The 24261-nt window shown below is 40.6% G+C and overlaps 1 protein-coding gene across 3 annotated transcripts in view; it reads right to left on the reverse strand.

Annotated features, from left to right (window-relative positions):
- The window catches only part of LOC136857688 (constitutive coactivator of PPAR-gamma-like protein 1 homolog), a 339417-nt gene that overhangs the window by 71665 nt on the left and 243491 nt on the right, over positions 1 to 24261 (reverse strand). For all 3 annotated transcript variants that reach the window (XM_067136540.2, XM_067136539.2, XM_067136541.2), the window contains exon 17: positions 21701 to 21981. In XM_067136540.2, coding sequence (XP_066992641.1) covers positions 21701 to 21981 — 281 coding nt within the window. The remainder of the gene's footprint in view (positions 1 to 21700; positions 21982 to 24261) is intronic.

Below are 24261 nucleotides of genomic sequence, written 5' to 3' on the forward strand. Positions count from 1 at the left end.
TACATCTGGAACAAACTGTGTAACAAAACAGTCTTTAAAGATGTCAGCAGACATCCAGGCAGCCTTCTGATTCGTGTAATGGACTGGAAGAGCATTAACAGAAATATTTTTATAAATGCCGTAGGCTTCTTTGCTTTACCAATCATAAGCAATTTTCCTTTTTAAGTACCCAGTAACATTACTGCAGGGAAGAACAGTAAATCTTTCCTTACTACGCTTGTAGCCAGGTGCAGACGTCTCGGCTTGGGCTGCGAGAGTTTTTGATGGCACCATCTTGAAATTTCGCCCAGTCTCATCATAATTAAAAATCTGATAACCGGTTAATCCTTCAGCATTATTACTTGACATTCCTTTTTAAACTTCACAACCTCATCGGATTTAGCTGACAAATTTTCTCCACAGATATTAAGCTGCCTAATGCCGTACCGTTTCTTCCACCGATGAAGCCACCCAGCACTGGTAGTAAATTTAGGGTCCCCTTCATTAAACTCCTTCTGGTAATACACCGCCTTTTCTTGCAGAATGGGGCCAGATATAGGCAGGTCCTTTAGTCTCCACCAAAAGTTCAAAATTAAGTCTACCGGTGTCGGATAACACGGAATGTCGGATAAGCGAAGGTCGGTTGAGCGAGACTCTACTGTATGTAGACAATCTCACGTATTCACGCAAATATGAAATACGCAGGAACATGCGCAAGGCCGTAAAACGAACTCTAATCATAATGAAATGTAAGAAGCTGTTTCGAATTTATATGTCAATATGTTCATTTGCGCGTAAACTTACATCATAAAATATCGAAAATATCACTTTCGTCAAGCACATGTTTGCCGCGAGAAGCCATGTCTTAAGAGCTCATTGAGTGAGAACATCTACTGATGCATGCTGATCGAAAATATCATAACTCCTCTGACTTACATATATAATACTGCCATCTGCTTAAATACTCTCGTAACTAATACATTAAGAAACACGATGTAACTACCACAAGGCGTGCATAGCTCGTTCTCGATTTTTATGCCTGCAGCGCGGCCTGAACGTAATTTCGGCCACTGTGAGCATAGCTCGCAGTTAGACCGGAAAGAGTTAATATGAAAATCCACGGCCTGCTTCCAGTCATTTTGCTCGGGTCAGGTGACCTTGTCGCGGCGGGGAGGCTTGCCGTGTCCCAATGAAGCAGATAGCCGAGCCACATGTGCACCCATATGTGATGGGTATCTGTTGAGAGACCAGACTAAGGAACGGTTCAACGAAAGGGGGGTAGCAGCCTTTCAGAAGTTGCAAGGGCGGCAGTCTATATGATTGATATGGCCTTGTAATATACTCAACAAGGTTTAGCTGTCTTGATACTGCTACACGGCTGAAATCGATGGGAAACTACAGCCGTAACTAACTCCCGAGGACATGCAGCTCTCTGTATGAATGATGTACTGATAATGGCTTCCTCACGAGTAAAATATTCTGGAGGTAAACTAGTCCCCCATTCGGATCTCCGGGTGGGGACTACACGAGAGGGAGCGATCATAAGGAAGATGGATACAGACATTCTGCGAGTCAGAGCGCGAGATGTTAGAAGTTTGAATCGTTGTGGTAGGTTAGAGAATCTGAAAAGGGAGATGGATATACTAAAGTTAGATGTAGTTGGTACAAGAACGTTGGCAGGAAGAACAGGATTTTTGGTAAGGTGACTACCGAATTATCAACACAAAATCAAACAGGGGAAATGCAGGAGTTGGTTTAATAATAAGAAAATAGGGCAGCGGGTAAGCTACTATGACCAGCATAGTGAAAGAATTATTGTCGTCAAGATAAACACCAAACCAATGCCCACCACAACAGTGCTTACTAGTTCAGCGGGTGATGAGGAAATCGAAAGAACATATGAAGAGATAGAAGATTTAATACAATATGTAAAAGGTGACGAGAATCTAATTGTGATGAGACTGGAATGCAGTAGTAAACCAAGGAAGAGAAGGCAACACAGTAGGAGAATTCGGATTGGGACAAAGGAACAAAAGACGAAGTCGGCTGGATGAATTCTGCACTGATCATAATTCAGTCCTTGCCAATACTTGGTTCAAACACTACAAACGATGACTGTATATATGGACGAGACCTGGAGACACTGGAAGGTTTCAAATAGACTTCATTATGATCATTCAGAAACCAGGTGTGGGATTGCAAAACTTTCCCCGGGAGCGGACGCTGACTGACCACAACTTGGTCATGAAATGCCATCAGAAGCTGAAGAAACTGAACAAAGGAAAGAATGCCAAAGGATGGGATCTAGACAAGTTGAAAGAAAAGAGTGTGAGGGATTGTTTCAAGAAACATGTTGCACAAGGACCAAATGAAAAGTCTGAAAGAAAATAGAGGAAGAGTGGATAGTATTGAAAAATGAAGTCAGTAAGTCTGCTGAAGAAATGTTAGGAAGGAAGAAAAGATCAACTAAGAATCAGTGGATAACTCAGGAGATACTAGACCGGATTGATGAACGACAAAAATACAAGAATGCTAGAATTTTTTTTTTTGCTACGGGCTTTACGTCGCACCGACACAGATAGGTCTTATGGCGACGATGGGAGAGGTAAGGCCTAGGAGTTGGAAGGAAGCGGCCGTGGCCTTGATTAAGGTACAGCCCCAGCATTTGCCTGGTGTGAAAATGGGAAACCACGGAAAACCATCTTCAGGGCTGCCGATAGTGGGATTCGAACCTACTATCTCCCGGATGCAAGCTCACAGCTGCGCGCCTCTACGCGCACGGCCAACTCGCCCGGTGAAAATGCTAGAAATAAAGAGGGCAGAAAAGAATACAGGTGATTAAAGAATGACGTGGATAGAGAGTGCAAGGTAGCTAAGGAAGAATGGCTGAAAGAGAAGTCCAAGGGTGTCGAAGGTTTTATGGTCCTAGGAAAGTTATACGCTGCATACAGGAAAATCAAGGAAACCTTTGGAGAAAGGAAATCTATGTGTATGAATATTAAGAGCTCAGACGGAAACCCACTTTTAGGGAAAGAAGACAGAGAGATGGCAGGAACATATCCAACAGTTGTATGTAGACGATTTGGTTCTGGAACAACAGGCTGTTGATGCCGATGACATGGGAGACCCAATTTTGAGGTCAGAATTTGACAGAGCTATGAGAGACCTAAATAGAAACAAGGCACCTGGAATTCCTAACATTCCCTCTGAATTACTGACTGCCTTAGGAAAAACCAGCATGGCAAGGTTATTCCATTTAGTGTGTAAAATGTATGAAACAGGAGAAGTGCCATCCGATTTTCGGCAGAATGTTGTTATACCTTTTCCCAAGAAAGCCGGTACTGACAAATGTGAAACTACCGCACCATAGTTTAGTATCTCATGCCTGCAAAATTTTAACACGTTTTATTTACAGAACAATGAAAAGACAAGTTGGGAAAAGATCAATTTAGCTTCAGAAGAAATGTAGGAAATTGTGAAAAATCCTGACTTTACGTCTGATCTTAGAGGATCGAATTAAAGACAAGCCCACGTACATGGCATTCGTAGATCTAGAAAAGGCATTCGATATGTTGATTGGACCAAGCTATTCAATATTCTGAAGGTGATTGGGATCAGATGCTGGGAAAGAATAATTATCTACAATTTGTATAAAAATCAGTCTGCAGTGATAAGAATCAAGGGCTTTGAAAAAGCAGCAGCAATCCATAAAGGAGTGAGGCAAGGCTGCAGTTTGTCCCCCTCCTTTTCAATGCTTACATAGAACAGGCGGTAAAGGAAATCAAAGAGGACATTGGAAAGGGAATCAAAATCCAAGGAAAGGAAATCAAAACCCTGAGATTTGCCGACGATATTGTTATTTTATCTGACACTGCAGAAGATCTTGAAGCTGCTGAATAGTATGGACGAAGTCTTGGGTAAGAAGTACAATATGAAAATAAGGAAGTCCAAAACTAAAGTAATGGAGTGCAGTCAAACGAAGGCAGGTGATGCAGGAAATATTAGATTAGGAAATGAAGTCTTAAGAGTAGATGAATACTGTTACTTGGGCAGTAAAATAAGTAACGATGGCAGAAGTAAGGACATAAAATGCAGACTAGCACAAGCAAGGAAGAGCTTTCTTAAGAAAAGAAATTTGCTCACATCTAACATTGATATATGAATTAGAAAGATGTTTCTGAAAACTTTCATGTGGAGCGTACCATGGTATGGAAGTGAAACGGATAATTAGCTTAGAATGAAAGAGAATAGAAGCTTTTGAAATGTGGTGTTACAGAAGAATGTTGAAGGTGAGATGGATAGATTGAATCATGAATGAAGAGATACTGAATGAAATTGGTTAGAGGAGATTTATCTGGCTAAAGCTGACGAGAAGAGACAGAATGACAGGACACATCTTAAGACACCCAGGATTTGTTCAGTTGGTTTTTAGAAGGAAGTGTAGGTGGTACGAACGGTAGGGGAAGACCAAGGTATGAATATGACAAGCAGATTAGAGCAGATGTAGGATGCAATAGTTACGTAGAAATGAAAAGGTTAGCACAGGACAAGGTGGCATGGAGAGCTGCATCAAACCAGTCTATGGATTGGCGACTCAACAACAGGAACAGGAATGGAATGAATGAAGCCCCCATCTAGCGGCAAGGATAGGAATTGTGCCAGCTGCCGAGGCCTGTTGCACTCCTCTGGGGCAATCATTAATGAATGACAGACGAAAAGAAATGATAATGGAGAGTGTTGCTGGAACGAAACATGACAGGAAAACCAGAGTACCCAGAGAAAACCCTGTCCCGCCTCCGCTTTGTCCAGCACAAATCTCATATGGAAACACCGGGATTTGAACCACAGATCCCAGCGGTGAGAGGCCGGTGCGTTGCCACCTGAGCCACGGAGGCTTTGGGAAATTCTTTAATAAGGAAGACAGACAAAGTTTTGTTTGATTCAAAATGGCGGCCAAAATTCCCTATAGTTGCACATGGTGGAATGTAACTTCCAATCCACTGTCTACGAGTATGACCAGAAAATAATGTTAAATAACCCACTGGTCCAAAATAAAAGGCTTCTACTAAAATTTCTTTTAGAAAGTGTGATTTGCAATAATACAATATTTTTGCTGGCTCTGTGCACACTATATAATATTTGTTATCTGGTGTTTTTCATACCTTTCAGTGTACTTGTTTTCACTGTACCCGCGGAAACACGACGCAAAATGACCTCAGGTTGGAGAAAAATCTTATCTAGTATTTCCATATCGCGGTTGGATAGTTTTTATTCGCATGTTCATAAATATGTTTTCTCGCTTAACACCTTTTTCCTTGTCCTCTGCGGAAACGTCTTAATGAGGTTTCACTGTATTTGAATTGTTTACTGTAAATTCAAGAGAGATTGATTGTATCCTTTCTCGAGGGGCAATCGATACTACGATATATTGTCGATAGTCCCGTTGCATGGCGACTGTCTTGGATATTAGCGGAGTGGCCGGTGGTTAACAGCTGTTATCTAGTGGCATAAATCATTTGGCTGACAATCTCACGAATGTTAAGCGATTTTTTTTTTTTTTTGTTCAAACTGGGAACGTTTGCCTCCTGTTGCATCGGCAGCAAGTGTAGTTCGTAGTAAATAATTCTAAATACCGTAATTTAATAAAAAGTGCATAAATTGAGCGTTATCAAAGTTAGTGTGTTATGTGAATCAGTTGGCGACTAAGTTTTCATCCTTGGTAATTACTAACTTGGCAGTAAGCAAAGATGAGAAGACTCAACCTAATTTAAATATTATGGAAGGAATTCAAAAATAAATTTTACGTGTGGTTACGACTTTATACTGGCGTGCGACTACGATGAACTGTGTGATAGTGTGTGTTACTGCACACCGCAAAATTGGGTTTAAAAATGCTGAAGGTAGCAGTTTCTGCCACGGACAGTCTTAAAGAATATAAGAATGAAGGATTTACAATTTATTGTGGCATTCTTATGTGCAAGTATTGTGATTGTCTGTTTGATTATTGCAGGAAAAATGCTTCTGACAAACTACAAATTGGAAAAGCATCAAAATGCTGAGAAACAATGTCTTTAACTTGGTGTTCCTAGAGTGGCCACAATGAAAGGAACATTATCAAATGCTAGTCACGTGAAGGATTGAAAAAGAGTAGTTTATTTTTATTTTGGACATTACTACTATGTTTGTGAAAGCTAACACACCAGTAGAAAAACTAGACAGTCCTATCTGTACTTGGCTTAATAAGTAGATTTGCGGAAGGGGAGATTTACCATCAGCAAATCAGGTCAGAAATACATCCCCATGATCGGTGAAAGGAGAGAGGAAATTATGGAAGAGCTAAAAGAGCAAAGACTTGTTTCTGTCAGGTGACAAAAAACTCAGAAGAATGGTAGGTGTGTTTTTAACATTATACTTTGTCTATCAGTACCACCAACTGAAATGAGCACCAATCTGGTTGCCTCTGTTCTAGATTACCGTATTTCACGGCATAATCGTCGCCACCGCGTAATCGTCGCATCCTTTATTTTCAATACAAAAATCGGACTTTAAACCTTTAATTACATAATCGTCGCACGTCCAAATTTTGTTCACTAATCTGATTAAAAGGTAAATGGAACTGCAACGTAAGTTGCACATGAATGCGCAATTTAAATACGTGTATGGTTTATGGGCAATTTGGCAACACAGTCACGTTTGAGACATGTTGCACAACATATAAATAAATAATACCGGTATATGTACGACGCATGGCTTACCGGTAGACTATCGGCAGTTTGACAACGTGGTCGCGAGACAGTGTACTATTTATTCACCACCTACATATTATGAGTTCCCATTTGAAATACGTAAGGCTGTAAGTTATCGTTTATCGGCAACGTCGCCAGGAAATACCGGCTAGGTAGGTTGAATGGACCTCGAACCAGCCCTCAGATACAGGTAAAATTCCCTGACCCGGCCGTGAATTGAACCCGAGGCCTCCGTGTAAGAGGCAAGCACGCTACCCCTACACCATGGGGCCGGCTCCTGTGTTATTGCGCACGAAGTGAAATCCAAGACGATAACGCAGATTTCCACGGAATTATTCAGCCGAATTATTTACGATGTCTCAGTTGTCATCGCTAGACTCTTATCTTACTACTACGTCATAAGTGTCCGGGCATGGGATGAAAACTTTTAACCAAGCAGTCAAGATAATTATTATCCAATGCTATTAAAGTTTTATTTTATAAACTCGTCAGTAATGTAATGTAAAATCATCAATAACTGGGAAGAAATATTAACCCAATTACCGTATGTTTAAAAGAAATTGAAAAAAATGAATGTTTGTTACTGACGTCTCGGAATACAGTCAACTATACAGTAGATTTACACCGCGCCAGCTAGAGCTCCGGTTTGCGAGCTTTGCGCAAGCGCAGTAGTGTGTCGCAACCAACGGGTTCTAGGACATTTCGTACCACGGACATTTCGTACCACCGGACATTTCGTACCACTTGACCGGCTGATTACCTCCGAAGTGTCAGCTAATGACTTTAAAATATTTAGGAGAGGACATTCCGTATCACTTGAGAGAGTGAGAAGTATTGCGAAGTAAAAACGGTATCCTAATGAAAATATTCATTTGTATATTCATTGTCCACTAGTGCCGCAAAAGCCTCCGCACGGTGTGACCACTACTGATGTTAACCTTCCGTCGGGCGCAACTGATCTGATAGGCACACGTGTTAATTCTTATCTCGTATTCGTCATTCGCGGAGACCTAACTACTTCCACCTTTCAGTAATGTCCTGTTTCCGCGTGACCTTCAAGTCCATATCGGCCAGTTCATCAGAATATTTTATTTTACTTACTTGATACTGAAACAATGCAGTAGTTTATGAATATTCACAATAATAGTACTGTAATATTATCCATCCTTATGCTCACCAGGCACATTGCGCCCGAGCACGATGTAAGCTATATTTCTTTGCTAGTGGCTTTATGTCGCACCGACACAGATAGGTCTTATGGCGACGATGGGAGAGGAAAGGCCTAGGAGTTGGAAGGAAGCGGCCGTGGCCTTAACTAAGGTACAGCCCAAGCATTTGCCTGGTGTGAAAATGGGAAACCATGGAAAACCATCTTCAGGGCTGCCGACAGTGGAATTCGAACCCACTATCTCCCGGATGCAAGCTCACAGCCGCGCACTCCTGGATGTATATTTCTATGTATTGTTTTGTTGAGGATTTCTTTAAAAAATCGACTTTCTTATAATAACATTTACGTAAACATGACTGATAAGTATAGTTTAAAAGGCAATTATTAAAATTATATAGATGTTTTCTTCAGCAAATGTTGTAAATTAGTTTTGTTTCTGATTTCTTAAGTGTGCCTGACAGGCTCATTACGCCCGCTGGCGTGGAAATGGAATTCCAATTTGACATCAAGTGGTAAGTGGTACGGATTGTCCGGGCGCAAATATTTGGAGATTACGGGAAAACCGTTGACAGGTAGATAACGACCTGGGTGGTACGAAATGTCCTCAAAAATCAAGTGGTACGGAATGTCCGTGGTACGAAATGTCCGGACACCCAACCAACGAGCTAAACTGATAAATTGTTGCATGCTTCCTTGCTGCCTAACAGTATTGGCTGCTCTGGAATGGACAGATCACAGATGCATTTATTTGTTTCAGATTTACGTGATTACTGTAGACATGTGTGCGTGAGAATTTAAGTTTTTAATTTGTGTTTTGGGTGTTTGCAGAAATAATTTGTTTTAATAGTGAACAATTACGGAAAGTCATTTATATCGCAAAACATTAACGTGTGAAGCGATTATGGGTAAATATAGAAACTATTCTGCGGGCTTCAAGCTAAGCATAATTGCCTTCGCTGAACAGCACGGGAACAGAGCTGCAGAAAGAAAATTTTCTGCGAGTAAAAAGTTGGTGCGTGACTGGCGGAAAGTAAAAAAACAAGCTAAAAAGCACAAACCCTTCTAGACGCGCGTTTAGAGGTCCTAAAACAGGGAAGTTTCCTATAATAGACGAAGAACTGTTTAGGTACGTCAGTGAAATACGTAACAGTGTTACAAATTAAGGGACAGGGGGTAGCGCGCAAACACAACATACCGGTAACTCAGTTTAAGGCGACTCGTGGGTGGATTAAGGGGTTCATGCGACAACACAATCTGTCAGTCCGAAGGAGAACAACACTAAGCCAAAAGTTGCCTGCTGATTACACGGACAAGATTGTAAATTTTCAGCGATTTGTCATACGTTTGCGCAAGGAAACTTCGTACTTGCTTTCTCAAATCGGTAATGCCGATCGGACTCCAATCTTTTTTGATATGCCTCGCAACAGCACTATTGCGCTAAAAGGATCACGGAGTGTATTAATGAAAACCAGCGGTAGTGAGAAGTTGCGATGCACGGCAATGCTAGCCATTACAGCTGACGGGAGAAAGTTTCCGCCTTACATCATTTTCAAGAGGAAAACGATGCCTAAGAATATACAGTTTCCCCGTGGAATTCATGTACGAGTGCAACCAAAGGGTTGGATGGACGTAGAACTCATGCTGGACTGGGTTAAAACTGTGTGGAATAGAAGACCTGGTGCACTACTAAAACAACCAGCTCTGCTTGTTTTAGATAGTTTCCGAGGTCACCTCGTGAACGAAGTGAAGCAAATTCTCACTACAAATAAGACAGGACAGATAGTCATTCCTGGTGGCCTAACATCTGCTTTGCAGCCACTAGACGTATGTGTTAATAAACCCTTTAAAGACCACTTACGTCGATTTTACAACGAGTGGATGATGAGCGGCGATCAGCAATTGACGCCCGCCGGAAATATCAGGCGTCCACCCTTGGACTTGTTATGCTCGTGGGTGAAGAAGAGTTGGGATCTTATACCACCAAGAGCTTCAAAAGGACTGGGATTTCGAATGCACTAGACGGTTCCGAAGATGACGCAGTGTGGCAGGGAGACGAAGAATCTGATACTGGTATTAACAGAGGCGAGGACGGCGCATCAGATAGCGAAACCTGCGATAGCGACACCGAAGATTTGGAATAAATTGCGTACCGGTAAGTCCGCATTTCACAACAAAGCGATAATTTTTTGCAAGTGTAATATTTTAACTTTAATACTCAAATTAATGACAAATTAACTTAATACGTTCATTTTTATTTTCAGGTTGGAAAAACGTTCGCCGAATTGTTGCGAAAAATTATGAATTTTGTTTTAGACTATTTTAATTATTTTGATGTATAAACGCGAGTATTACGTGCATCTTAAATTTGTATCAAATACAATTTAGTTATAAATACATTTTTTGAGTAATACAAATACTGGTGTTAAATATTCATCGTATAATGGTCGCACCCTACAATTTATTTCGAAAATTTTGGTATAAAAAGTGCGACGATTATGCCGTGAAATACTGTATACCAATAGCGCTAATTGTGTCAATACTATATTAGACACTTTGAATTCCTACGAAATTGAACGGGAGCATGTAGTGGCAGTAATTCCGGACTCTGCACACTACGTGACAAAATGTCTACGACTGATTGAAGAAATAGGTCATATCCAGTGCTGGGCTCATATTTGAAAATGAGCTGGACGAATTGAACATGTCTATAGTAAAGACAAAGAATGCCTTTCTAAATACGCGAAAAAGAAAAAAGGAAGTACACTGCATTTCTGAGAAAGTAATATGAAAACACAAAACAAGAGCATGAAATTCTAACTTTCCCATTGCTTGTGTGTACAAGGTAGAATTTCTGGTTTAAGGCTGCAACATATGGCCACACATGTCGAAGACAGCATTTTACTAAGCACTGCAAGATTCAAATTCTGGTGTCAAATTTTTCCAACAAGCATTTACTTCAAGTATACAAATTATAAAATTACAAGCAGTGTATGCGCTGGGCTGGACATGTACTGAGCATGCAGGATGACAGAGCACCAGTAGATCTACAAAAGGGATCTTTTAATGGGAAATGACCTTCAGCACCTGGAAGGAGAAGATCAACAAGGTATGCCAGACCCTCCAAACTGATAACTGGGAAGAGCAGGCTCAAGATCGAAAAGGATTGTGAGATCGGCACGGGAACTTCACATCCCTCAGAAGCCTACGGAGTGAGTATGTTTCTATTGCTGGTGCCTTTCTTATGGACCTGCATAATTTCTTGGAGGGATCTAAGTACCCAACAATTCATGTACTCGCTGGGAAGCTATAGTTGGGCCCACAAGAATTGAGAGTCTGACATTTGAGTGGCAAAAGCAGTAACTAGGAAGTACACATTGCTGTCCTAGTTAACTTCACCAGCAGCACATCATCCTTCCATACGGGCTGAGTGTTTTACTCAACATCTAGGCCTAATGCAATTGAATAAACTTTGACCCGTTCCTAAGCTCACCCTAATAATTCCACCACCAGGCGAGTTGGCCATGCGCGTAGAGGCGCGCGACTGTGAGCTCACATCCAGGAAATAGTGGGTTCAAATCCCACTATCTGCAGCCCTGAAGATGGTCTTCCGTGGTTTCCATTTTCACACCAGGTAAATGCTAGGACTGTACCTTACTTAAGGCCACGGCCGCTTCCTTCCAACTCCTAGCCCTTTCCTAACCCATCATCGCCATTAAGACCTATCTGTGTCAGTGCGACGTAAAGCCCCTAGCCAAAAAAAAAAAAAAAAAAAAAATCCACCATTTAAGACAGAACACATCATTGTCAATAAATGTGAGATTTCATGATCAATAATAAAAATCATGTTTCAGATAATAACTTCAACAAATGCATATGGTTCAATATAGAATACAACAGTACAACTAGCCAGTGTAACTTAAAACTAACAATTAATATTCATAAAAAAACAAATATATAAAGCAGCAACAACTAACACAGTCAACACAGTCCCACTCCGAATATCACAAAAGCGACTGAGGGCAAGCCAACCCGCGTGGCGATAGCTTCCTTAAATGTGGCATCGCCGTTATTGTTCCCATATCAAAAGACCATATTCGTTCTCGCTGGTGGCACTAAATGTCAGACTCCAACTCTCACAGAGATGCCAACTTTCAAGAAAGGCAATTCGTAAAGCAGCCATTAGGGCACGGGGGTGGGGCGGGAGAGCCGGCGGCGGCGGTCGTAGCATTCTTTTCCAGAGATCTTGCTAACTTACATATCATTGAAAATTCAATGAACAACATACAATTCAACCAGATATAACTTAATCGAAGACTGGCATATAAAGAGTGTATGATTCTTACCTACTAAAGTAACAGGCAACAGGTGATCTGCAGTACATATTTGAGTGAAGGTTGAAGGATCATATCTTCTGTTGAGTACTGTAGTTGCTACCTTAGCAGCTTGTAGTTCCTGTTTGGTTAACATTCACTGGCTACATGCTTTTTCTGCACTATCAGAGCACTTAAAGTTCGCAGTTCATATTAGCATGGAATTCAGTCGTGTTCTTCCTCACCACGCACGTCTGAAAAATCGCTCCTACACACACACACTACAAAACATGTGTGAACGAGATTTTGAGGAACGCAGTAAACACGGCCATTCTTTCAAGTATTCCTCGCTAAATTTTTGAACTATTTTTAGTTTATTACTGGCGTCACTTGTTACAGTAACGTCATCACAACGTATTTTCCTGCACAAGAAATCAGTTCATTATTTCAAACCTTTCGCATTTCATAACACACGATTAGCATATATATATATATATGTCAATTTGGCAACCAAAATCACAAAAAATAATTCTTCAACAGTCACGTACACAGTATTCACAATGAAACAGAGTATGCCCTCACTTTGCCGCCAAAAAGACAAAACAACTCGCATACTTGCATGGAAGTCTGATCATGTGACGAACAAAGACAACTCCGCAAGATATACCACTTCACAGGTGTCTGTTTTTCCGGTACTGGAAGCACACCCTGCGTTCGCCACGTGAAAACTCAAAATATCCTTAAACGAGGGACAGGAAAGGGGTATAAATGATTACTGAGAAATCTGAAAATAATATTCTGAGAATTAAAGCTGTATGGCATTCTCTGTGTATCCTTTTGAACATTTCATACACTTAGATTTAAAATCAACAAAAATCGTAATTTGTGGTGTGGGATTCGTAAAGGCGTAATTATGATGGGTAATTTGTAATTATTATGATTAAATCGTAATAGTTGGCATCTCTGCTCTCATAGGCCTTAGTATAGATGACCTGGAGGTAAAACTCAAGCTATTAGGCAATGGTGGAGTATTCAACCAGACAATCCAGGAGAACTTTGAACAGCTTCCCCATAAGGTGCAGATAATTGGTTAGGTCCAAGCTCACGTGTGTTGCCCAGTCCGCTCTAGTAAAGTCAGTGTTTAGAAGGGTTATAGCGAAACAGGATGGGCTACAGAGCCGTGATAAGGGAACAGGGAACTGGAAATCAAGTAGGGATGACAATGTTAGTGCTCAACTGCAGAAGTATTGTAAAGAAATTAATAGAATTAAGTAATTGTAACAAGAGTTGAATCATAGCTGAGAAATGATATAATGCATGCAGAAATTTTCTCACGGAACTGGAATGTGTATCGTAGAGATAGGATAGGAATGGTAGAAGGGGGAGTATTCATTCTGGTGAAAGAAGAATTTGGAAACTACGAAAAAGTTAAAGATGATAAATTCTTGGTGTACGGCTCATCTCTAAAGAAATAGGGCATTCTTCTCAAGCTGGAGCAGTTCTGTAGGAGATACGTCCTTAGGTGTATGCTGAGGATCAATGACCCAATAGCTTTTGCAGTCTTCCTGGCTGGATTAGTTGTCCTAACATATGTATCACTGTGGTTTAAATGAAGGCCATCTGAGTGCAGATCCCTACCCACCCATTAGAAACTAGAAATCTTACTCCGAGTTTTCCCACATACCCACTCCACAGTCTCATTTAAATCCCCAATCACCTTCCAGTTAGTATCCCTCCTACACAATATTCCACTGATAATCTCCGCTTCCTTAAACATCAGCTGTGCTGCATGTACCAGGTCCCACACACCCCCAACTATGTTGGTACTTATACCTGCTTGTCTTACGATTTTAGTAACAATGCGAAACACTACCACCTCCTTTCCTACACATCTGCCGTAACCTAATTCCTAGATAACACACTACCCTGGTACCCTTTCCTCCATACACCTTCCTAAAAATGTCTAACAATGGAATCCTGCATGACCAGAGCCTCAACTCCACCCACCTCATTTAACCCCTCCCCTCCTGGTCAGTCCTATCTTTCCAGACATCTGCAGAAGCTACTTCCTCCTCTCTTTTCTCCATCCCATGACCCTGTTCCACCTGACTTTTCCTATTCACTACTCCATACTTACCTTTCCTTCCTTATCTTCCCTCGGTTATTCTACCTGCAGTGACTCGTACAGATTCCCCATAGACACCTGTCCTGAATTCTGATCCTGAATGGAGCCCTTAGCCTGCAATCTCCTTCCCCTTAAAACATTAGACCACCTGTCTTCCACAATTCCCCCCTTTCCTTCCCATTCCTCTTTTATACCTATTGTATCCTGTACATTGTTTGAGGGAGGCCTACCTTCCTTCCTGTCCTCTGAGAGAATCCTAATTATCTCCCTCAAACTCCTCCCTCATACTCCTTAATGCCTGGCCACACCCACAGTTACTACACTTGCACTCTTTAGCCATTCTGTACTGAATAATGAAAAGAAAAGGAAAAATGAACTTATTCTGTGCAAAATAAAAATGAAACGAAAGAAATATTGTCTAGGATAGTTCACAAAGATCACACGACAATAAGGTAATTAATATAGGCTACAACTACACTACAATACTACTTAGTTTATGATTTTTTTATTCCTATAACACCCTAACAGGGTGAAAATTGTTAATTACTGGAAACAGAATAATACACAAGAGTTACACAATTCTAAACTGCAGTTAAGTCTACCCTAATTACTACAACAGAATTCTACTACTACAGATACCACAGATACTATATATAATACACTACAATAATTTTAGATACGAGTGGCAGTGAAATTGTACCCAAGTTCTGCACACGAAACCAAAAAGAGTGACTGGGTATGGGTTAGTAATAGATATAACTAACCAATTATTCATCACTTTACAGGGTCTCCAGGGGTATCAGGAGAAATTAGAGACAAATATTTAGATAATTCTGTATCCGAGTTGTCTGTATTCATGGAAGTTATGGACCAGTAGTTTCCTACAACGCACGGGCAACAAATATTTATGCTATGGAACAATTATCAGACCCACGCGAAAAAAGACTGTGAAAGGTGGTTTGACGCTAGTGGGCATGAAATTAAGGCCTACTTTAACCTCTGCATTATGATGTCCCAGGTTCGTAAGCCTCGCATCCAATTATATTGAGCGAAGACAAATGTGTTGAGATCTCAATTTTTTGAGAGACAATTAGTAGTAAGAATTGCCTCTACATATAACCGAATGTTTAACCCGTAGAGAGCAAGACGATATATCGTTGTTCCGCATATACACGTAAAGTGCCAACTACGATATATCGTCGTCTGGTTAGCACACTTTTCTATACGAGTTAGTACAGCTTCGGCCATCAGATGGCAACATCTTGTGCGTCGAGTCTATAGAGAAATGTCAGTTTTTTACTACGCCGGTAGATGGTGCGTTTTCATGCAGCGAATTTCTGAAATCCGTGCTCATCTATGACGTATGATCTCCATGCCGTGTGAGTAAAATGGCGACTAGAGGGAGAAGTGACTTTGTTGACGATGACAAACTGGCTGTATATCTTAATAATACAAGTGAAGAAGAGGATGATGACTCGGATGAGGAATTCATTCCTCCAACAAGTGAGGAAGAGGGAAGTGAAAGTGTTATCGAGAGTGTTAACGACGATTTTTCTGTAAACACCCGACCATGTGTTCGTTGTCCGAGTGTAAACAGTGGAAGTGATAGTGGTAGCGAAAGTGGTAATGACAGTACTGATGATAATGACAGCTCTAACAACGTCCAACAGCAACAAATTCCTGTTTTTCGTGAAATTCAGGTAGGTCAAGATGTAAAATACCAACCCTCACCTGGCTATTATGAGACTCCTGGCCCAAGACACGCCCCTTCCTCAGATGCAAAACCTATTGTGTATTTTTATTTGTTTTTCACGGCTCAATTATGGAACATCATAACTACAGAGACAAACAGATATGCTAATCAGTTTTTGAGAGGTCATGTCTTGTCACCACATGCCAGAACACAGCAGTGGTGCCCAGTTACATTGACAGAAATGAAGGCTTTCGTTGCCGTTTTGTTGGAAATGGGTATAACTAGAAGGCCGAGAGTATTTTCTTATTGGGTCAAAAACTCTTGTTATATTTCATGGTTTGGAAATTTGTTCTCAAGAAACAGATTCCAACTGATCTTGAGGTTTTTTCATCTTGTGAACAATGAAAATCTTTCACCACCGGGTCACCCTGACTACAACCTATGTGCCAGGTTCGATTCCATTGTTGAGCATGCCAATCGTGTATTCCGATACCATTACACCCCACACCAATAACTTAGTGTAGATGAATCTTTGATTGGCACCAAAAGTCACTCAGCACTAACTAAGTATTTGCCTCGTAACAAACACCATAAATGGGGAATCAAGTTTTGGATGCTGTGCGATTCAGTAATCCATTACTGTTTAGGTTTTTACTGTTATGGAGGAGCTAGAAGTAGGGAAGAAAAGGATGACAAAGAAATATGGCCGTGGTCATGTTGTCGTAACAAAATTACTAACTTTGGGCAACTATACGATGAAGGGATACCATGTCTTTATATAAAACTTCTTTAGAAGTATATCCCTGGCGCGTTATCTTATCGACAAATCGACCTACATTACAGGAACACTTTGTAAGAACAGGAAAGGCATTCCAAGTGCTTTAGTGGGAAGTACAATGTTGGAGAGGCCAAACACTACAGAAGCAAGATTAGTGGGTTCAGGGAAAAGCAATTTAAAACAAACCAGTTTTATTGTTGTCAACTGATGCCATCGCTGCAAATAAAACAAAACCGATCACAATACACCGACAAGAGAATGAAAAAGTAAAACCACTTATTGTCCATAACTACAATGACTTTATAGCGGGTGTAGACTTACCTTGATGAGAGATGAACACTCAAATACTGGAAAAAAGTAACTTTTTTCTATATTTACACGGATGGTCCTGAATGCATATTTGTTATATAGGGAAAACACTACCGGTAACCAGATGACCCGTCTCAAGTTCACATCCTCTATAATTGAAGATATTGAAAAAGAGGGGTTGATGGAGAAAAATGGAAATTCCTGTCAAGCCGCACTATCAGTATCTGTACCTTCTGAGAAAGGAATCCGGAAACTGCCTGGACGAAGGGAAAAAGTTTGTGTGGTTTGGAGTAGGAAAGATGGGGGCCCTGTCCGAAGATCCCATACAGCATGTCAAAACTGTGGTAAAGGACGCCATGGGCTGTGCATCACAAGCCATGACTGTTAGTGGCAGAGAACATGCAATCGAGGAGGCGGGTCATTTTGTAAAATTTTTTTTTCTGTGCGTCATGTGTAGCAGTATTGTAAATAACTCGTAAACTACTCAAGATAAAAATGTGAAATTTAACATGTTTATCCATCTGAAATAGGACATTTCAAAGAAGACATCAATATTTATCGGGGAGTTGAATTTTCTGATATTTGCTAATTTGTTTCTGATTTTTAATTTTTGGTGTTGTAAAATTGTTCGGAAAATATTTTTTTCAAAATACCCAAGAGCACTTTAGTATTATGATTTAGTTTGCAGCATTTGTTACCATTTACTAAAAATTTCAAGTCATAGTGATAATATTTGTGAATTATATGGCCCAGAGAATGAGAACCTGCAAAATCCTCTAAATCGGTCTGGCACTCTTGGCATAGTGTGAGCACCAGGGCCTGGCACTAAGAGGATTAGAGATTTACCACAAAAACCTTCGTTCTATCGTTGTTGAGTACAATGATTTTGACCGCATTACTGAAAATTATGCACGACAATCTGGTTTGCTGTTCCATTTACGGCATTAATTTCAGAGTGGTGCACGGTAGTTCTGACCGGGTGGCTTACTCGAGTTGAGGACGATTTAAATCTGATTTCTAATAATAATACTTGCTATATATCACACTAACTACTTTAATGGTCTTTGGAGACGCCGACGTGCCAGAATTTTGTCCCACAGGAGTTCCTTTACGTGCGAGTATATATACCAACACGAGGCTGGAGTATTCGAGCACCTTCAAATACCACCGGATTGAGCCAGGATCGAACCTGCCGAGTTGGGGTCGGAAGGCCAGTGCCTCAACCTTCTCGGCCACACAGCCTGGCAAAACTGATTTCTAATAGAGGAGAGATCAGATTAACAAGCCAAGAAATGACCATTGTGTGCTGCTTCATTTTAGTTGTGCTTGTGTACGGAAATTTTGAAATTATCAGCCGACCACTTCCTGTATCTCAAAGTATTATGAGTACTAAGCCTACTCATTTCAGTCGTCGACTGAATTACACTATGGAATTGTCACAAGAGCTGGGAATATGAAGTTTTTAACACATCGCAAGAAATAGTAAACACCTGGTGGCATCACAATTTTGTGACAATGGACTGGAAGTTTAAAGACATGCTATACTGAAAGTCAACTCAAGAGTTTAGGAAAAACATCCTTCCACACGCGAGCCGTCCCCTGTTCTGCTTTCCCGTCACCATTCTCCATCTCCGCCCAACCAGCATATTAGTAACGTCGTGCGTCTGACAAGTACTTCATTCTCAAATAGTGAAGCATCAAAAGAAATCACTTCCTTTCATATAGCTGTAATTTGATTATGTACCATACCTATTTATTCCTTTATTGACCATAACCTACAGATTACTGACAAATACCAAGGCAAGAGAAGTAAGGTTTATTTTTATTTCATAATGCAATTTGTGTGAGCCACATGGGGACTTGCAACACAAGTATACGATTCCGCTCTCATGCAACGACTGTCAGTGGCAGTTTCTCACAGTTCAACAAGCTCAAAAACCCACCTGTGAGTGGGATTGCAAAATACAATGTTTCCAGTAATGTTGTAATATTGTAGTCTCGTCATTCGGAAGGTAAAAACGAACTCATGATCCCCTCATGCCAACATTTCTGCAGGTTGAGGGTGGTTACGAATATAAAGTACAAATTATCACCACCATCGAATATGTCAAGGATCCTATTCCCATACCGTGTAAGGCCCTTCCTGTTTTATTTACGTTCTTGTTCCCACGATGTACTACGATTACGCAACCCCCTTTTCCACTTGGGGCTTTAAACCCGGTACTGACATCACGAATGAAAGCCTGGCATTTGCTTTTAACCGTACTGTCCTGCCATACCTTAGATGGTGTATGTCCAGCGTTAAACCAAGTTTCATCAAGGTAATAAACCATGCGCTTCTGTATACGATAATCCTTGATTGACCATAGGTACTTGTGATGCCACTGAATTAAATCCGCTTGTTCCAGTAAAAGCTCTATTCTGCCTCTTAAACACAAATCCTAAATCAGTCATCAACCTCCAAATTGTACTCTCACTGAAATTAGGTAACTCATCATCCCTATTTACTGCAGTTCTCACTTTCTTGACAGTCTGAATTATGTTCTTAAGAAAAAACTATGCACTTTTCTCCGAATGCCACTTAAAACCAGAATATTGTGACACATGAACTCTCTTCCCTTTGGCCGCAGGTCGACCTTTCGCTGGAGACTTGGATTTTCCGTGGAGTTTAAATTCCATGCGAGCGGCGTTTAAACTGTACACAGAAACGCCGGTCAGCTGCGCTGTATTTTTCAACACGTCTTCCACAGTCCACAGCGGATTCTCATGTCGTAGGCTACTGTAAACATTTAAAACAAATTGTTTAGATTTACTACTTAATTTTTCTCCACTTCTGTTAGCTTTAAAGTACTTCACAGGGGACTCAAGCGTCACAGCATCACACACATGTTGCTCACAGCTGGCAGCCATTATGAATACTGAACATGCTATTGCAGCCAGTATTGTCAACAGTTTTCTTGGATCCATCTTCAACGTCGCAAATATTATGCAAACTTACCAGCAATGGAATGAACTCGAACGAAGTTTACTAAGTACACAGTGCAATAACATATCAATCTCATATTAATAATTATTTTGCTACATACACCACTGAGAACAATAACTATTCATAGCCATCTAAGTATGAAATATAAGAGTTGGTAACGAACCCGAATAACATACAACCTGTGATATATTTTCCACATTTATACAGGGCAAAATTTTTTAACTCGTCAAGTCAGTTCACCAGAATATCTAACCAAACTGAAGGAAACTCTTCACTTCAGGAACAAGTAAAGAACCTAGGGAACTATTCAGCGCTGTGGAAGCCTTTTCGCCGACCAGAAGTCTGACTAACATCAAAGGAACCGCTTAGGTCGAGTTGACTCTCAGTATACTACCTCAAGGTGTCGCAGGATGGAACAAGTAAGCAAGAAGCAATTAAGATCCCTTTCAAAGAAAAGGCCAAGCATGTTCAGATTTGCCATGAACGCAATGAAATTTTGATTACGAAAATGTATTCTTTTTCTGTTTCATATGCCAGTCAACCACTGTCATCCTAGGGTGTAAATTGTAATATTTTAAGTGTGGTACATACAGGAAAAAGGGGAATAAAGTTGCAAGGATGTATGGAGTAAGAGTGAACATTGCATAAGCTTTATTAAAAGTAATTACTAACCACAGGACAGATGAGTATTTGCCAAACAAAACATTTACATTCCAAAGGGAATAATGTAGCAGAGGAAGAAACAGTAAGTAGAGGGTGATTTTAGTGCGATGGAATATGAAGGGATATGAAAAATTATTTCCATTAATTAAAGGAAAAGCAGAAAACCAATGTGCTTGAAACAGTGAAAATCTTACCAATGCAGTATGATAAACTGTCTTGTAAGTGGCTTAATGCTCTGGACAAAAGAATGTGTGAAGAAAAATACTTTTCATTGACAGCTGCATGGCCCATGCAAGAAGTTTACTACTCTGCCTACGAACTGACTTTGTAAGCTACTAGTATGATATTCGAATCCTGAACTGTTTACCACAGTCTCCTTTATTTACTAGTCAATCATTTATGCACAATCTGAGAGCAAATATCGGTACTGCTATGACAGTTTTGAATGTAGCGTGGTATCAATTACAATTTGTTTCCTAAGTCACACTGACAGATAGGTCTTACGGTCACGAGGGATGGGAAAGGCCTAGGAGTGGGAAGAAAGCGGCAGTGGCCTTAATTAAGTTACAGCCCTAGCATTTGCCTAGTGTAAAAATGGTAAATCACGGAAAATCCCCTTCGGGGCTGCCAATAGTGGGGCTCAAACCCACCATCTCCCAGATGCAAGCTCAGCTGCACGCCCCTACCCGCACGGCCAATTTGCCTGGTAGAGCTTGGTAAACATCATTGAAACAAATCCTCTATAATATTTATGCATTGGTTCTTTAATTTCTTGAGTAAGGTTATTAAAAGATCCTAATAGTGTATCATGGTTTCTCTACTACGTTTCAAGTACATGATGCTAGGCAACTGGATGATAACAGCTTTCAGTAAAAAGTAAGCCAACACAACTACCGTTAAGGAACATGCTTTTTATGCACGATCTTCATGATATAGAAATTACCTGTGGAGGAACAAGGCGAGAGCCACGATGGGCTGCAATTACTTGGCTTTGATGGGGTGTAACAGTGCCCACTCTACTGCCATAGTTTGGACCCCAGCTGCCAACCACAACTCCAGCTATCTCAAGCTGACCTCCACGAGTAGGAACTGCTCGCCGGAGTAATCCACGAGAAGTACCGCTGTACATATTCCCTCTGCCTACTGGGATACTACGAGAAGATACCAGAGGGCCTCCAGCAGGCATCACATTAGGTGGTGCCATTCCGCCAGCTAAACGAACACCTGAGTGAAACAACAAATGCTATAAATAAAGCTGTTCTTGTGAGGGTATATTACTTAATTTACAGACATGGATCACAAACAACATGCAGCAAGAAATGACTAATTAGATTCAGGCTCATCCAGTTAATTAGAACATTTTATAGAGAAATGTCCAACAATCTGGAAATGCTAATGCACATACGTCTGGAGTACATGATGTGGCTACATCGAGTGCTGTCTTTCTTGCATTTTAATTTCAATCAAATACTTTATTTTAATTCATTACCAGCAAAGAACAGAAGCAAGGATGTTACAACATAGAAAACAAAATGTCATGACATTTGCAGCTAAGCCATTCATTTTCAAATTACAAAATGTTTCTCTAGTGATGTAAAGACACAAAAGATTTGAAAAACTGTAACGATTTCTTTCCAATATCCATGTATCAATTTTGTGTTCTGGTTATAAGAAGGATAAGTTCACCCACAAAATGATGCAAGGGGGAAAAACAACCCAGACACGCTCTCTCTCTCTCTCTCTCTCTCTCTCTCTCTATGTGGTCATAGCTGCCAACTTCTAGAAATACAAAATAGGAAGATATTTTAATTCTTGGATTTCATCATATACATTGTGCCACGGTCTAACTGAAAAAAGGACAGGATAAAAGGCATACATATCTACAGTTACAATGTGAACTGGCCATTACATTTAAAATCTTGAACTAAAGAAACAAAAATGTTTACAAGAAAAAGCACCTAATCACTCATTTATGACACATACGAATAATAATAACTGTCGAACCTCGATATCTCTAACATCCATCACTCGAATTTTCAGTATCTCTAAGTGCCTTAAATTTTCTGGCCGTTTGTCCTATTCATGTGTATTCATTTCTCTATTACACAAAATTCGGTTACACGAATTTCTCGATGCAAACATTTCCCCCGTTGAAGCAAAAAATACTCTAACTCGAATTTTGTGCAACATTAACTGTGCAATATGGCATTGTGGTTTGTGAGAAACAGTTATGAAGTAAAGAAAGGGTTACAGTGAAGCTGGGAACTAATATGAGAGGAACCAAAAAACTCAAATTTCTAGTGATCGGAAAATCGGCAAAGCCTTGCTGTTTCTTGGGTGTCAATTACCGGTCACTTACGAAAGCAAGCCCAGAAGTCGCGGATGACAAACTCCATTTACGAAACTCGGCTGCGTGGTATTGACGAGAAGTTTCACCGTGAAGGGAGGAAAGGTTAACCGCAAAAAACAGAAGAGACTAATTGTTTCCAAAGGTGTTAACGGAGCTATGTTTCTCGTTTCACTACTGTATGCAATGTATCCTGTCTTATAAAATTTTCTTTTTCTTACTATTTGCTTTACGTCCCATCGACACAGATAGGTCTTATGGCGACCATGGGATAGGGAAGGCCTAAGGAAGCAGCTGTAGCCTTAAGGTACAGCCCCAGCATTTGCCTGGTGTGAAAATGGGAAACCACGGAAAACCATCATCAGGGCTGCCGACAGTGGGGTTCGAATCCACTATCTTCCGATACTGGATACTTGCCGCACTTAAACGGCTGCAGCTATCGAGCTCAGTTTCTAAAAAGTTACTATAATAAATGTTATTAAAGTCATGGCGTAAAATAGTTTCTTTGTATATTGTTAAATACTGTTAAAAATATTGTGTTCAGTAAAAGCTCGTAGATACATGTGATTCAATTACAGTGGAACCTCGATTATCCGTTCCCCGAAAATACGTTTTCCCGGAATATGCGTTCAAATTACGTGGTCCCGAGAGCATCGTAATTAAATCACGTTGTAAAAGTCCCGCATTATCCGTTCCTCGAAGAAACGCTTTCCCGGATCAACCGTCCAGAAATTCCAGTCCCATCAATGCTAAATCCTCGATCAATCGTTTTTTAATAAACTGTATCTCACGAAAGGACGGCTATGGCATATTTATGGATCTTGGCGTTAACGCCCTGTCACTGCGATAATTAAAGCAAGTACTGTACCGGTACTAGAAAAGCGATCGGCGGTGAACTTGCATAAGAGACCATCTTAGCATCGCATTCGGGTGGTATTGTTTAGAGAATCTCGGAAAATCATAAAGCAGAGGGTGCCCACAACAATTGCAAGGAGACACGGCGCATTTCGACAGCTCTGCTTGAAGACGGAACGAGTTTCGTCATATGTTCACACTTATATAACGTCCATATTATGTCCAGGTATATTTTTACATTTTTTTCGATCATACTGCCGAAGAGGTTTTCGGCACTTTGCTCAGGGCACTGCAGAGTAACT

This window comes from Anabrus simplex, chromosome 1, assembly GCF_040414725.1.
Source record: "Anabrus simplex isolate iqAnaSimp1 chromosome 1, ASM4041472v1, whole genome shotgun sequence".
NCBI lineage: Eukaryota > Metazoa > Arthropoda > Insecta > Orthoptera > Tettigoniidae > Anabrus > Anabrus simplex.